Source organism: Scleropages formosus, chromosome 4 (assembly GCF_900964775.1).
Source record: "Scleropages formosus chromosome 4, fSclFor1.1, whole genome shotgun sequence".
NCBI classification, from domain to species: Eukaryota; Metazoa; Chordata; class Actinopteri; order Osteoglossiformes; family Osteoglossidae; genus Scleropages; species Scleropages formosus.
The window spans coordinates 4,514,717-4,529,579 of record NC_041809.1 but is presented as its reverse complement, the minus strand read 5'-3'; the positions used below and the strand labels follow the sequence as shown (position 1 = coordinate 4,529,579).

The 14,863-nt window shown below is 50.8% G+C and overlaps 2 protein-coding genes across 2 annotated transcripts; one reads left to right on the top strand and one right to left on the bottom strand.

Annotated features, from left to right (window-relative positions):
- Window positions 1–2,673: 2,673 nt before the first annotated feature.
- On the top strand, window positions 2,674–5,051 carry LOC114910439 (coiled-coil domain-containing protein 177). The gene has a single exon (XM_029251444.1). It carries the CDS (start codon window positions 2,897–2,899, stop codon window positions 4,604–4,606), a length of 1,710 nt encoding a protein of 569 aa, XP_029107277.1. The 5' UTR covers window positions 2,674–2,896; the 3' UTR covers window positions 4,607–5,051.
- A 697-nt stretch (window positions 5,052–5,748) lies between these two features.
- LOC108926957 (zinc transporter ZIP9-B) lies at window positions 5,749–13,923 on the bottom strand. Its single transcript, XM_018739973.2, has 8 exons — window positions 13,731–13,923; window positions 13,148–13,496; window positions 11,495–11,600; window positions 10,561–10,740; window positions 10,369–10,437; window positions 8,658–8,743; window positions 7,999–8,133; window positions 5,749–7,301 (listed from the first exon to the last, which is right to left on the bottom strand). Exons 2-8 carry the CDS (start codon window positions 13,241–13,243, stop codon window positions 7,065–7,067), a joined length of 909 nt encoding a protein of 302 aa, XP_018595489.1. The 5' UTR covers window positions 13,244–13,496; window positions 13,731–13,923; the 3' UTR covers window positions 5,749–7,064.
- Window positions 13,924–14,863: the final 940 nt, after the last annotated feature.

Below are 14,863 nucleotides of genomic sequence, written 5' to 3'. Positions count from 1 at the left end.
TCTCCAAGTACGCAGACCTTGTTAACCTGATTGCCATACAGTGTCTGATAAAACATCATAACTAACCTATAACGCACATCAGACAAGAAAATACTATTTTTAACATTTATTTTCACACAACTGGGTATTGATACAATAAAGTAATAGAATATTGGAATGCAGATGCACCTCCGGTGCCATATGATCACAAGTGGTATCACCCGGAAGTGTCCCTACACGGTGTCAGAAGTGGGATCTATTGCGCAATTTCTCAACATGAGTTACATTTAGCTGACACTTTTCTCCAAAACAGCTTACAATGGTAAGTTACCCACAACTATTTCCATAGCTGTGCAATTTTACAGGAGCAACTTATACAAAGTACCTTGCTCAAGGGTATTAGAGTTAGGATTTGAACCACTAACCTCACGGTGCAAAGGTAGCACCACTGACTTAATATGTTACAAGCTGCCCCTTTGAAGCACTTTAAAGGTTTAAATTTGATTTAAATCTCATTTAAAGAAACATTCTTCATCTGTGAACGTACAGAAGCAGGTGTAAGTTTAGCAGTTGGTGGAAAATGCATGGAACAGATTCCACACCACAATGCTGTGTGTACATTCTTCAAACCGCTGAGCTGCTTCAAAGCCCTTCTGCGACCGATCACTTTCACGCTGCCTTGAGTTACTTTCCCTGGAATCCCAAAAGAATGCGAGCTCCGGGTGACTATAATTGTCCCATGGGAGTCTTCCAGAAACATCTGCACCTTTTGCACGTACAGGTGACAGGACTGCGCCATCTGCCCTTCGTAAACCAGCGAGAGAGCCGACTTTCACGGGCGCTCAGTACCCTTTGACAAAATAGCAGCCTGTGATGATGGAAACTGGCTCCGCCGCACAAAGTCGGCGCTCACTGGCACTGCAACAATTTACCCCGTGTGGTATATTTACATTCACTCGCTTTTCTCCAAAGCAACTCGCCGTGTAAAGCTGATTACAACTATTAACCCATTTACACAGCTGAGTGATTTTACTGGAGTGATGTAGGGCGAGTACCTTGCTCAAGGATATCGGAACTGGAGATGGGATTCGAAAGCAGCACGTTTCAGCACCATGGGAGCAGACTTTAAGCCACACCACATACACATGTTCGAAATTCCATCATCGGGCCAGTGGTCCTTCGGCCCGAATCATATCTCACTTCTCATACGTTACACTGTATCAGAAGGGTGAGGGGTGTCGTTGAAGTATCTCCTTTGATAGCCCAGCCCACCCTTCCAAGAAAACAGCTGCCAGAAACGATAAGCAGGATCAGGGCCGTCAAACTTCTTTCATACAGCGGGATGAATGGGATCGGTGGCGCCTGCTGGGGGTCCGGTTTCGGACGTCATGTCTGTATAGCAGTGACCAGCAGACTAAACTCTTTGTAGCCAATGAAAATTATTAAAGCCATGTCCACCGGTACTATGGTGCTGTACACCGATTCGATACGCTTCATTTCCAAAATCAAAGCGTCACTACTGCACCGTGACCTTGACAGTTCATTTTACTGCTTGGGACAGTTGGCAGCGTAGCTCTTAGTACTAGTGCCTTTCAACGAGAAGGTTGTGGGTTTGAATCCCACCTGTAGTACCCTTGAACAATATACTTAAGCGAAATTGCTCCCGTAAAATAACCCAGCTGTATAAATTCGTAAATTATTGTAAGCAGCTTAATGTTGGGACTCAGTAGGGGGGTCAGATAAATGACTTTACTTCCTAATGCCAGTTTAAAATGAGCCTCTTCTGAGTCGAGAACCACATCTTCACCGATTCGTAACAGAAACCAGGTGTTTGCAGACATAAGTTACCCTGGACATGGATGCAATTCCTACAGTATAATCCGTGAGCCTGGAGAATTTTGAACGTTAACTACACACTATGTCATCAGTTACGTAGATGCATATTATGCAAATCTTTGTCATGCATGTCTTTATCAATATCTTCCTTATTACAGTATACCGCAAATTAATCCTGCAAACTGACCCACACTGATTATTAATAATGGCATTTTTGCGTTATGTTACGATGCAATAATCTAAAAAAAAACTGAAATTCGGACGTCTGCTTGGTGTGCAAACTCGACCTTATACCGCCCCCTGCTGTTCAAACCTCGCATTAACCAATCGCATAAAAGGTCACTCTTGGGTACCTTTAAATGTACAGTATTCGTTTATTTTACTCCTTTCTCCCCGGCGACATACAGTGTTGGGTTTTTATATTAAGCAGATTACAGTTTTTAACCCATTTTTTCAGGTGAGAATTTTTACTGGCGCAAGTTTAGGGTACGGACCTCAGTCGAGGGAACTAGAGCAGGAAAAGGGATTCAAACCTATCTTTCGACGAGAAAACGCTTCTGACCACAAGGCCGATGTCACATGTGCCATTTCGTGCGCCCGTTCAACTGTAAATTTACCGCAGCGTCCCAATGACCCAGCAGCGGTGCACTTGCAACATTTCCATCGGACGCCAGGCGGCGCTAAAGAAAACGACTTCCAACACGGACCGGCGAAATGCCCGTGTGCCGAAACGAAAGCTTTTCGGCGCCGCTGTAGTGACTCCGCCGGCAGCTAGAGGGCAACAGAGCGACTTCCGAACAGCGACGCTGACGGAAGTCCCTCTTTAAAACGGACATCTCTTTTTTCCATGGCGACCGACTGAGCGTCCTCGTCCTGTCACCGCGGTTGCGCGCAGATTGACTGAATGAGCACTGTCAGAGGCGAAGACGGAGCTCGGGCATCCTGTCTATAGCTGCACCGGTTTCAATATGTTCTCATCACGACCAGAACTTGAACGTTAAACGCTTCGAGACATGATTTGATGCACTGGTAGTTGTTATGTTGTCATAATCATAAACTAAAGTAGTAAAGCGCGGCGATCATGGGGGACGAGCGCGGCGCCGCCTCTCCGCTCGTCCACCTCGACCTCGACAACTTCGACTCGAAGGAGGCCCGCCGCTGTCGCTACGTGCTCACGAGCCCGCGCTCGCTGGAGTCGTGCGCGCGGCTCGGCGTGCGGCCCGCGGATCTCCTGCAGCGCTCGCTGTCCGAGTTCGTGCGCGCGCACCGGGACGCGCCGCTGCGCTCCGTGGCGCTGCTCTACGAGGTCTACGAGAGGGAGCGCCGGCGCCGCGTGCGCCTCTGCCGCGAGGAGCGCAGGAAGGTGATGGAGGAGGGCGCGCTGGAAACCGTGCCCGAGCACGCGGCCGAGAGCCAGATTTCGGAACCCAGAGCCGGGCGTGCCGGTCGGGACGAGGCCCCGAGAAGAGCGGATAAGAGGCCCGGTCAGAGAGGCACAACAAGGGGGCGGTCCCTGTCCGTGGAGCGCAGGGGAGCGCCGCGCTCGCGCGACTGCATCGCCACGAGCTTCAGCCTGGGGGACCTGAGGCACTCGGCGGCCACGAGCCAGAGGCTGGAGCGTCTCGAGCGGGAGATCCGGAAAGAGAGGAGCGTCACCGTGCCGCACAAGGACCGCAAGATCGCCGCGCTGATGCTGGCGAGGCGCGAGGAGGAAGAGCTGCGCCTCAGGAGGAGCCAGCGCGAGGAGGAGCTGCGCGAGGAGGCGCAGCGGCACGAGGCTCTACAGCGCGCGGTTGCCGAGCGTCGCCGGCGGCAAGAGCTGGAGCGCGGCGCGCTGCTCTGGCAGGAGGCGCTGGAGGCGCGGCGGAGGCAGCGCCAGCGCGAGGAGGCGCGGCTCGCCGCAGTGCGCGAGCAGGAGCGCGTGACGCACGAGGAGCGGCAGCGGCGGCTCGCCGAAGAGCAAGGGCGGCGGCGACGGGAGCGCGCGGAAGCGGCGCGCAGGGAGGCGGGCGAGCGCAAGCGCTGCCAGCAGCGGCTGCTCGAGGAGCAGGAGCGGCAGGAGCGCGCCGGGCGCCAGCAGGAGCTCCGACTCGCCCTGGACAAGGAGCTGCGGGCCGGGAGGAGCAGGCGGAGCTGGGAGCGCGCGGAGCGGCGGCGGCGGCGGATCCACAACCAGCAGCAGATGCTCCGGCACGTCCTGCTCACGAGGGAGCTGGAGGAGGAGGCGCGCGCCCTCGAGCTCCGGATGAGAAGCGCCCTCGAGCGGAGGCTGGAGCGCTCCCGGGGGAACCACGCGCAGTGCCTGCAGGCGCGGCACCAGGAGCTGCGGGAGCGCGCCGCCCACGGGGAGGAGCTGAAGGAGCGGGCGCGCACCCGCGCCGGGCAACAGGCGCGCCAGCGGGAGCAGCAGCGCCGCGTGCTGGCCGAGCTGTGCGAGCAGCGCATGGAGCGCGCCGCGCAGCGGGTCGGAGCGCAGCGCCGCGAGAGGGCCCAGGAGGCTCGGCGCGCCAACGCGGCGCGGGAGCGAGCACACCGCCTTCTCCGGGAGAGGCTGCGCGAGGAAGAGGAGGGCGTCCTGCGCCAGCGGCTGGGCCACATCGCCCGCAAGGAGCGCCGCCGAGAGCAGCTGCAGCGGGTCCGAGAGGAGGTGCAGGAGAAGGGCCGCCGGCTGGCGCGCGCCTCCTTCCACATGCGCGAGCGGCTCAAGGAGGAGAGCAGCAGTAGCCGCTCGTTCCAGCAGATGGCGCTGGAGGCGCAGATTGCAGCGGCGCTGGACCGGATCAAGCTCTGAGAGTCTCTCTCTCTCTCTCTCTCTCTCTCTCTCTCTCTCTCTCTCTCTCACACACACTCACACACACCGCACTTTAGAGCCCCCCCATGGAAGCAAACCCACGTAAACATGGGTAGAACATGCAAATTCTATCCAGGCTTAGTTGGGTTCAAACCCAAAGCTGTGAGGCACCAGTGCTACCTGCTGCGCCACGATGAGTGGCAATACAGTGTTACTTTAGGAACTATATTTATGTGTTAATTACATTATGCGCTTGGGTGTTTGTATTGTTGTACAGCAGTAATGAGTTATACTCATTGGGAGCAGCAAAGTCCTTTGAAGTTTTTACCCTGTAGCTCTAAGAAGTGACAGTCAGAATTAAGGTTTTTTCAGTGTTTTTTTTGTGTGAAAGATTAACAAGAGCTGTGTCAATCACTCTACGACCAAAGATATTTGCAGTATTTTTAAATCAGAGTTAAATATGTATTTATAGAGAAAATTAGTATATTTTGATTACTACTGTAGTTTTATATGCTGTTGATATTTTTCTATTAACCTAGTTTAACACATCCATTGAATAAACTGTTTTTGTGGAAATTAAAGGAGAAAAATGTCAAGCAAAAAAAATCTAGTAAATTTCTCTATACTGTATTCATTGGTATTGTTTCCTTTTCCATCAAATTGGTAAATTTAGTGTAAAACACTTGCTACGTATAATTTGGAGCCATACATCATAAGCTCGTTCCCGCTAGCTGAAATAAAACAAGAATACTCCAGAAAGACCTCGAAAGAGAAAGGGAACAGCACCTGTGAAAACGTGCGGCAAATTAGCACCTCGAGTAAAACATCAAAAAGTGATGGAACATAAAAAAAAAAAAAAAAAAATCTTCAAAAGCATCTGAGGGCCCTGTAATGGCAGAGGGACTTAATTGGTATTCCACGAACCCATGGTAAACCACGGTAAAGAGGAGACCCTCCGATGACACTGGCTACAATGATGTGACACCAATACTGAAAAATGAACAGCTGTGATTCTCCTACTCGCTGCCTGCACTGGCTAATCTTTACCACGTTTACACAGTCGAGGTCAGCTGAGAACAAGAAGAGGGGGCTCAAATTCCTCTAATTTTTTCCTGATGTTTCCGGGTACGGGGGAGGGGGGGGGTTCCTCTACCCAAACATGTCCTTACTGAACTCGGGAGTCAGCCGGCAGTGAGCTGCACCTTGGGTTCGACCCCCCTGTGGGCGAGGCTATCAAGGAGCACAGTGGGGAACATCTCCCAAATGCAGAGGGCAAACAAGGAGCCGCTTGATGGTCTCAGCACAGGAAAAACCTTGATGAACAAAGAGGATTCAGTTAGAAAATGACACCTGTTATACTGGGAAGACACTACCATATATAGCAAAGCTGCTGATTCATTAAATAACACTAAATAACTGTTGGAGCCACCATGGCCACAGGGCAGGACTAAAGCCAGAAACAGCAAGATCTTAACCAAATAAGGGTTTTTATTATAAATTTAAAAAAAAAAAAAAAAGAGAGAGAGAGAGAACTCTTTGTGATGTACTCTTCCAGGCAAAAGGCAAGCAGCAAAACCTCTTCTCCTCCAGGCCGCTCTCAACCCGTTTCCAAACACACCTCCTCCAAGTTCTTAGACCAGCTGCCTTTACAGTCCTTTGGCTGAGCTGGTAAATGTTGGCAGCTGGGCGTCTTACAATTGTCCATTTATTCTACCCGGCTCCCTCCCCCCTTCACTTACCCTCAACTGATACAATAACAATACTGTAGAAATGGGTAAATCACTGTAAAGATCACTATATGACACCGTGCGTCGCTTTGTACAGAGGATTTGGCTCAAAAAATATTCGCTAAAATGCGGAGAACGTAAAGCAGCGTTTATCTCGGCCACACTGGACGACACCCTTTAAAGCCTGAGGACATTCTGAAGGCGTTTCGCCGAGCTTAACAACACGGTATTTCTGATACGAAATCATGAATGATCTTATCAACAATTCAACTGCCCTTTATGCCCATACATAATCAATGAATTGCTGCTTTGTGTATTTTCACCCAGGAATCCTGTTGACCAGCAGAAAACCGAGACACCAGTGGACTGAAATGCATTTTAGCAGTTTGGACGTTTTAATAAAGACGGTTGTGGCTAAAACTCCTGTTAACAGTCACACGGCTGTAGCCGATGAGGTACAACAGTAAATCACTGCAAAGTCTGAGAGGCTCCTAACCACGAGGCTTTTTGGTTTGTTTGGCTCTTTGGCTGACAAACACAGAAGTTCCTTCATAATCTCACATGGCTCGGAATACGAAACCGAATTCACCATCTCGAGGTGCGCTAGTCGACCTGATGAGTGCCGATCCCTGAATAAATGCCCATCTGCAAGCCCCGCCTCCTCAGCGGACTCCCCCCTGTCTGCCTCAGCGGGCCCTCGGCACTGCACGCGGTGCAGATGGTCCCCACGGTCAGCCGTCATGAAGGCCGAGCGCCAGCAACACAGGAAGCCCCGCCCCGGCGATGAGGGTCAGGCTCTCCAGGACCCCGAGACCTCCTTGGGGGTAGGGCCCGGTGCCCGAGTGGTGGTGGCCCCTGCTGCTGATCTCTGGCAGCACGTGCACGGTGGCCACGTAGAGGAAGGTGCCGGCGGAGAAGAGCATCCCAATGCCGGTGGCGCCAAGGCGGTGCTGCGAGGAGCCTCCGGTCTGTGGGCACAGCAGACAGAGGTCACCTTCTCCCATCATCAGAGAGCTCCGGGATCTCCAGCTGGACCTTACCGGATCATCTGCACCATGGTGTGGTCACCACTTGCCCTCAAGGACCACGGTGCCGTGGCTCCTCGCTTTATCGCTGGCAAATAAGTCACCTCACCGTGGTTCTTAAGGTAAAAATCGGGACTTGAAGTTGGCAGGTTTGAATCCCACGTCCCGCTGTAGTACACTTGATCAAGGTACTTACCCTGAATTGCTCCAGTAAAAATTACCCTGCTCTAAAAATGGGTAAATAACTGCGGGGAAGCTGATGTAGCACTTGGCTTCGAAGTCAAGCATCAGCACAAGGAATTAATGTAAATCTCTTTTTATGAAGTGTCGCTAACCATGTAATTACGCTAGAAGCTTACAAGACGGTTAAAGAATTCGGGAGCCCAGATACCTACAGGTCTACAATCAATCCCCGCACCCCAAAAAAGACCATTATGTTCCCCCGTCTCTGACCGCTTGGTCGTCCCAGTAATAAGAGGTCCAAAATTAAAATCCAACAGGTTTGTGCTTTTGACTCAGATGTGGTCTAATAAGGTCCCTCTGGACAGACACAGACACGGACACGGACACGGACACACACACACACACACACACACACTACTGCAATCCCCACACATGTTCCTCCCTCCCTCCCTCTCACCGCGCTCAAGATGAAGTACGTGCTGATGGCCAGCAGGGGCGCTGCCACTGAGAATGCCAGCAAGTGCGTCTGGATTTGCCTCCTCTCCAGGCCCGCGTGCATCAGGAAGGAGACCAGGCCGAACGCTGCCGGTGCCTGCGGGGGGTGGGGGTGGTCGGTAGTGTCGAGACACAGTGACGGTGATTTATTAGAGGGCCGCTCAAAACGAGGTTCGAATAATCGGGCCAGTGATTAATATCTGAAAACTTGACCATTAGTCAGAACCTGTAGAAGAGGCAGCAGGGGGCGTAGCAGTTAGAGCCATTGCCTCACCATGGGAATGTCCTGAGTTTCAACCCCTTTTCCTACTGTAGAAGCCTTGATCAAGGTACCTACCCTGAATTTATACAGTAAAATTACCCAGCGACATAAAGGGGTGAATCAGTGTAAGTAGCTTAACAATGTAAATTGCCTTGGAGAAAAGCACCAGCTAAATGAGGAATGGCAAATGTAGAAGCTATTATATTGTTATAATATAATTATTATTAAGCATTGTTTTATGGCAGTGGTATGATAATTGCCCGCTTCATATTAATTTATGTCACCGAAGCAGCATCTGAGGGTATCGCAAAGGCATTTGCTGCGGTACGTGGCCCGTGGTTCCCGCGCCGGGCTCCGACCTTGTGCAGAATGACGGCGAAGAACACGATGACTTGAACGGTGATCTGGGAGGAGGCTGCCGCTGCCCCGAGGGCGACGCCGTCGGCTGGAAGAACACGGAGAGGCGATGAGAGCCGCGCTCACCCGGACCAGTCGGGACCAATTATTAAAAAATATGTCGTAATACAGATCGTACGCGGTGATACCCTGAGACACACCCGTTTGGGTTACAAGAACGAGGCGGGGGGGGGGCTTCATCCGATACCCCGCCTTTGGCTCGAGAGGCATTTCTGTTTTTGCGTTTTACCAGGACAGGATTCGGAGCCGAGGGCCTCCCCGCAGCCGAGCGGTACGAGACCGGAACCGCCACGCGATCCTCTTCACTTACGGTTTGGTTCGTTCTGCGTCGGGGGGTCTCGGCCTCCATCAGCCCTCGTTCGCTATTTTCCCCGTTACGATCCCATAACCGCGCCCCCATCCGGGCTGTAAAAACAGCGTCGGCTTGTTCGCTGAGCGAGGCTTCTTCATTTACATTGTTTTCCTTTATTTCTACTGCATTAATGCAGGTAAACTGCCCTGTTACATTGTGATACAACTAATGTTAACTATTCAAGTAATTGTGTCCATTTTACACGGATCAGGTGTAATTTTGCACAAACTGTTGCCACTTTTGGGACTCAGAAATACGTAACTTCTTCAAAACTGTTGGAATTACGAGTATTAATAGAGAGCATTCAATTATTAGTGCGGTTCGTTGTACTCGTCAAGGCTTTTTGGGGGGGCGCATTGGCTTCGTAAGGCAGGGGACGCCGTACTGCTCTTTAGTGCAGGATAACCATTTCGGCTAATCTTGCATTTAAAATATTTTAAAAATCTGTGATCCAAGACCAACTGCTGGTGAACTGGTGACAGGGCGAGACGGCTCCTTCGCGGCAGCGCGGAAAGGAAGTAACGGAGCGGATCGTCATCGAGCAAAAATTTCACCCAGGGTTCACATCCGAGTGGCGAGACTCGCACAAACACCCTAGCGTTTCCTCATCGCGCAGCCCTTCGTCTCGGCCCTGCTTACACGCCTCCTGGATGGGAACACCCTGAAAACGGACACGGAGCCAACAAGCTCAGCTATTGGTCTCCGGGCCGTGGGACCAGTCTGTGGGTTTTACAGGAAGGGGTAAAAGGAGATGATAGCAGCGGGGGGGGGGGATGATACAATACGACTGATGGAATCCTTCCAATGTGCAATCTGGCGGTTTCACCCCGCCCTTCAACCTTCAACAGTGTCCTGTTGGCAAGGAACTACATAGTGCGCAATAAGGAAGCACACACACGCACACACGCACACAGTCTGAAAACACTTGTCCCGAGCAGGGTTGCGGCAGACCAGAGCTGGGGGGGGGGGGCACACCCAGGACGGGACGCCAATCCATCGCAAGGCACCCCAAGCGGGACTCGAACCCCGGAGCCGCCAGAGAGTAAGACCTGGCCAAACCCGCTGCGCCACCGCGGCCCCGCAATAAAGAAGCAGCAAAATGTAATTTTAACAAAATAACAGAAATACGAGGAAAATGCACAAAAATGTTTAAAAAACGTAAGTTAAAACCTTCAGTGCTCGACACATGAGCAGAACTGTACAAAAAAAGGCACGATCAAAACGACGAGGGAGACGAGGTAAAAGATCAAAGGTGGCTGCGGGCACCGATATGCAAATGAGGTGCAATGAATGCACTGTACCTGCGGCGTGGATGACCAGTCCCAGCGTGGCGGTGATGCTGGTGCTGCTGGACATGCCTGTGCGCGGGTCTGCAGTCACAGACAAGGCAGAGTCAGTCACGTACGTATAAACAGCGGGTACGGATCCAAACGTCTGGACGGAAGCTGGCATCGCGACCTTCATCCGACTCGCTTGATTCGGGATCAACTTGCCGTGCACTGAGCAGTAGCTGCTGATCTGGTCCACGATGAACATGAGGATGAAGCCCACAACCAGAGACACCCCGATGAAGAAGTGGGGGGGCACGCCCCGTCCGGATCCCGTACCCGCGGACGGGCCGAGTCCGCTGGAGTTCTCGCGGGACTCCGCTCTGGTGCAGGGAGGGGCAGGACCTGGGGAGGGACAGGAACAGTTGGCTCTGTCCAACCTGTGGGCCACTGTGTCTGGAGGAATCATACAAACTCCACACAGACTGGAAGAGGAGCTTTGAGACACCAGCAACCCTAAGTGGGCGGCACAGCGGCACCGGGCGCTCTGGTTGCCTCCCACACTCCAGAGACATGCTGTTCAGCTTCACCCGTAGCGTGCGAGTGACAGAGAGCGCGTTCCACTAATGCGTGGATGAGCGACCCAGCGTAAGTCACCACGGTAAATAAGGTATGTCGGCTGATAACGCTACACAGAGTTCGTTGGGTGTCGCTTTGGAGAACAGTGTCTGCTGAATAAATAAACAAATATCTAAGTGCAAAATGGGAACTATGAAGCACGGACGCTCCAACCGCCTGAAAATGAAGGCAGTTGTCCGAGATTTTTCTGCAAAAGGGCTCAAACTGTGAAAACCTACAGGGAAGGTCTGCAGCAACAGTGGCTGTGTTTTAAGGCTCCTCGTTTTCTTTACCCATATTCACACGAGACGGAGGTGGGGATCTAGTTCATATGAGAAATACGGCAACGCGTGAACATTCGAGAACACGGGCTGAGATCCCGGGAAGGTGCGATCGAGGGAAGAACGCTGCTGCGCCCAGTGATGCCCTGCGGACAGTCCACTTCCTGGGAGGGATTCGACGGGTCTGTAAAGAGAGATGTTTGACTGCGAAACAAATTCCACAAATTCAGAAAGACGTCCGCCCCCCCCCAACGTCGCACCTCCCCAGGCGTCTTCGAGCAGTTCCACACCCTCGGGGATGATGACGGCCAGCGCCGTCCCGCACAGCAACCCGGCGCCCAGCAGGCTCACGAACTGCAGCTTCTTCTGAAACCAGAGAAGCCGGAAAATACCGGATGTCACGTGACTTGCGTGTCGGTCGAAACGAGAGCGGTTACTCGGCGCAGGTCATCGAGGACACGGAGGAAGGATGAGATTTCCGAAGCAGTCTTGGCCCGGAACTTTCTAGGGCACAGACTGATCAATAAGGCTTTGATGGGATTGCGCCAGGACTGCAGTTGCATCGAAAGGAGTCCAGTTGTTGGTGTTTTTGCAATGAATAAAGACAAAGGTCATCCATCGCAGGCAGTACTGGGCAAAGTGCTCCCTAGCATGGAGAGCAAAACTCTTGAATGAATGAATGAATGAACCACACATATCAACAGGCATAAACACATAAATAATAAACACATAAACAGCCAGTAAGAAACTAGACAGGAAAAACTGGGGAAGACTGCAATGTGCATCAACTGTATCAAAAGTTCCTCCACTTCACCAGTATTTGAACCTACGCACAGCCTCACTCTCACATGACCCTTCCATGGGCCAGAAGGTGCGACCGGTGGGTTGTTGGTTCGAGTCCCACACTCTGCTCCTGCTGTAGTACCTGAATCAATGGTACTGATGAACTGCAGAATTCCCTCCTCAAGAATATCTGAGAGGTAAACTTATAGAACCGCATTAAAATAAATCTTTTGTTTTGCTATTATTTTCTAGTTATTTAATTGTCCTGATGTCTTATTGTTGCATTTTGTTATTATGCCACCCTGTACGATTAATTTATTTCTGTAGTTTCATTTTCAGACCCTGTATATCTGCCTTAATTCTGTAAAGCACTTCGAGAACCTGTTTCTACAGGCGCTTATAAAATGAAGACTCATGATTTATTATAATTTATTGTTATTACTAAAATGTAGGGGGTGCGGTGGCGCAGTAGGTTGAACCACAGTCCTGCTCTCCGGTGGGTCTGGGGTTCGAGTCCCACTTGGGGTGCCTTGCGACGGACTGGCGTCCCGTCCTGGGTGTGTCCCCTCCCCCTCCAGCCTTACGCCCTGAGTTGCCAGGTTAGGCTCCGGTTCCCCGTGACCCCGTATGGGACAAGCGGTTCAGAAAATGTGTGTGTGTGTGTGTGTGTGTATTACTAAAAGCACGACTTACCCTGAATTACTGTAGTGAAATTCGCATCGGTGTAAATCGGTCCACTTGGGGCGTATTCCACAGCTAAGCAAATGATTTAAAGCGATAATGCACTTTTGTTGACACTGGCGGGGTCGCGACCGTAAACGCAAGAAGCGGCGCGTGACTCGGAGCTCAGCGTCGCGCGCAAAGGCAAAGCGAAACTTCGCTCGCGCGGCGGGAGTTGTGCGTAAAAGTGAGCTCGCGGAGCCCACGGGCAGCTCAGTTTCCGCGAAAAAAAAAAAAAAAAAATTACATATCTAATAGAGAAAAGCACAAGGGAGGGAGCCAGATTGAATGAGACAATGACAATGTTGTCGTGAGCGGTTCCGATACAACAACCTACTGACAGCGGGGAACCGACATCGATCGGCGGCGTTCGAGTGAAAAAAGAGGAATGAAAAGGGATCGGAACCCACCTCGGAGAGCTTCACCAGCAGGGGGATCAAGCCGAGGCAGAAGGAGCCCAGGAACATCGCGGCCGAAATGAGGACGACCGCCGTGGAACCGTCCATGGTCGAGCGGCACGCACGCACGCACGCACACGGTACGAACTGCACTGGCCGAAAATACCGGTCAGAAAGTGTCACGTCATGGCCTCGTTATACGAGCACAGCGGAGCACAGCGGAACCCAGCTCGTGGCGACGCGCGGGTTGGAAGCGCGCAGCGGGGACGCGCTCGTCCACGTCGCCTCTTGTCGGGTGGCACTTGTGTGCTGGAGGGAAACTCCTGGTGTTCGAGCGGAGAACTACACACACTTTGGACCTCTTCCGCAGAGAAAGAGGGACAGAGAGAGAGAGAGAGAGAGAGAGAAAGAGAATTACACCGGGTGAAACGGTGTAACTCCTATTCTTAGAGTGATTCATTGTAACTGATTGTTCAACTGATACAGTGTAAAACATGGTGATCAGAAGTGAGCTCTAACCAGATACATCGATCCCCTTTTATTCAGTTATGTTTGTAAAAAAAAAATAATGTACTTTTAGCCTGTTATAACTCACCATTCCAGCTACCTCTGAGTTTTCCCACCAAGTTTCAAGACAGTGTTCAGTGTTGCCACTTTCGGAGTGACCCACTAGCAACACCTCCTCGCTGTCGGCGCTCTTCATCCATCATGGGCTTCGTGGCCTCTTCTTCACTGGAGGTCACTCAGTTTTCCCCTAAAACTTTCAAATCACTTCCACTGTACACAGGTAGGGCAGCTGATGATGAAACTTCCAGAAAATTGGTTTAAATGTCTTAAGGGTACTATTGGACTGTATTTGCATTTGCTTGTACTGTAATTGTGTTGAATTTAACTGTTGAATACTATGAACAAATTTTACTAGTTTTATAAGAAAGCTGATTCCCTCCACTTTGTAATTCGGCTTCAAAGTTAAAACTATTAGCGGAATGTTATTCAAACAGCTGTTAGACAACATTTTCGCTCGCTGTTCTACATTAGCTTTCCATTTATATCTTAAATGAACAAATAGCTAAAGAGATGAGCATCAAGTCAGGTAGGCTGTCAGTAAAGCAAGTTCACAAAATGGCATTAAGCAGCTTATTAGACAGTGTTTTTTTATTTTCCGTTTGTTTTATGAGCAATACCTGAACTTCCAATTTATTGAAAATTGTTCACGAGTTAAAACTATGTTGAAACTTAATGCTAGTGATTTAGGTCAGGACACGAAAATCACAATTTGAATCAAAGTAATTCAGTACTTGAGCAGCTTTTTAACCCGTTAGTTTTTACTTTTAGATTTTTACTTTAACTTTAATCCATGGACTGTCAATAACCACCTGTCTAATGCAACAGGGTCGTCCTGGTCCGGAGCCGTTATATTACTTGAGTGCTTTTGCTACTCTAGCGACCTCTGGCGAAGAAACAATGTAACTGCACTATGATTGTGGCCAGTGTGGATGACGTCATTAGTGCGCGTGTGACCGACCCCCCGCCCCCACACCAGCCTGCACGTGACTGATATAGTGGGCATAGAGGTTCAAATGTTTTTTTTTTTTTTTAAATAAAGCTTCTTAAAAAAAAGGCGGACATTCAAAGTTCAGAAAAATAATTTTAAAAAAATCTAAGAGAGAAATACAATTCTGTCACGTGTCTTTTAATCATGGAATTGTGCACGTGACCTTTAAAGAA

Coding starts and splice junctions, on each gene's coding strand:
- LOC114910439 (XM_029251444.1), top strand. CDS start 2,897: ATGGGGGACGAGCGCGGCGCCGCCTCTCCGCTCGTCCACCTCGACCTC.
- LOC108926957 (XM_018739973.2), bottom strand. CDS start 13,243: ATGGACGGTTCCACGGCGGTCGTCCTCATTTCGGCCGCGATGTTCCTG. Junction 11,601..13,147: donor TGCTGGTGAAGCTCTCCGAG/GTGGGTTCCGAT, acceptor CTCTGGTTTCAG/AAGAAGCTGCAGTTCGTGAG. Junction 8,744..10,368: donor ACTGGTCATCCACGCCGCAG/GTACAGTGCATT, acceptor GTGTTCTTCCAG/CCGACGGCGTCGCCCTCGGG.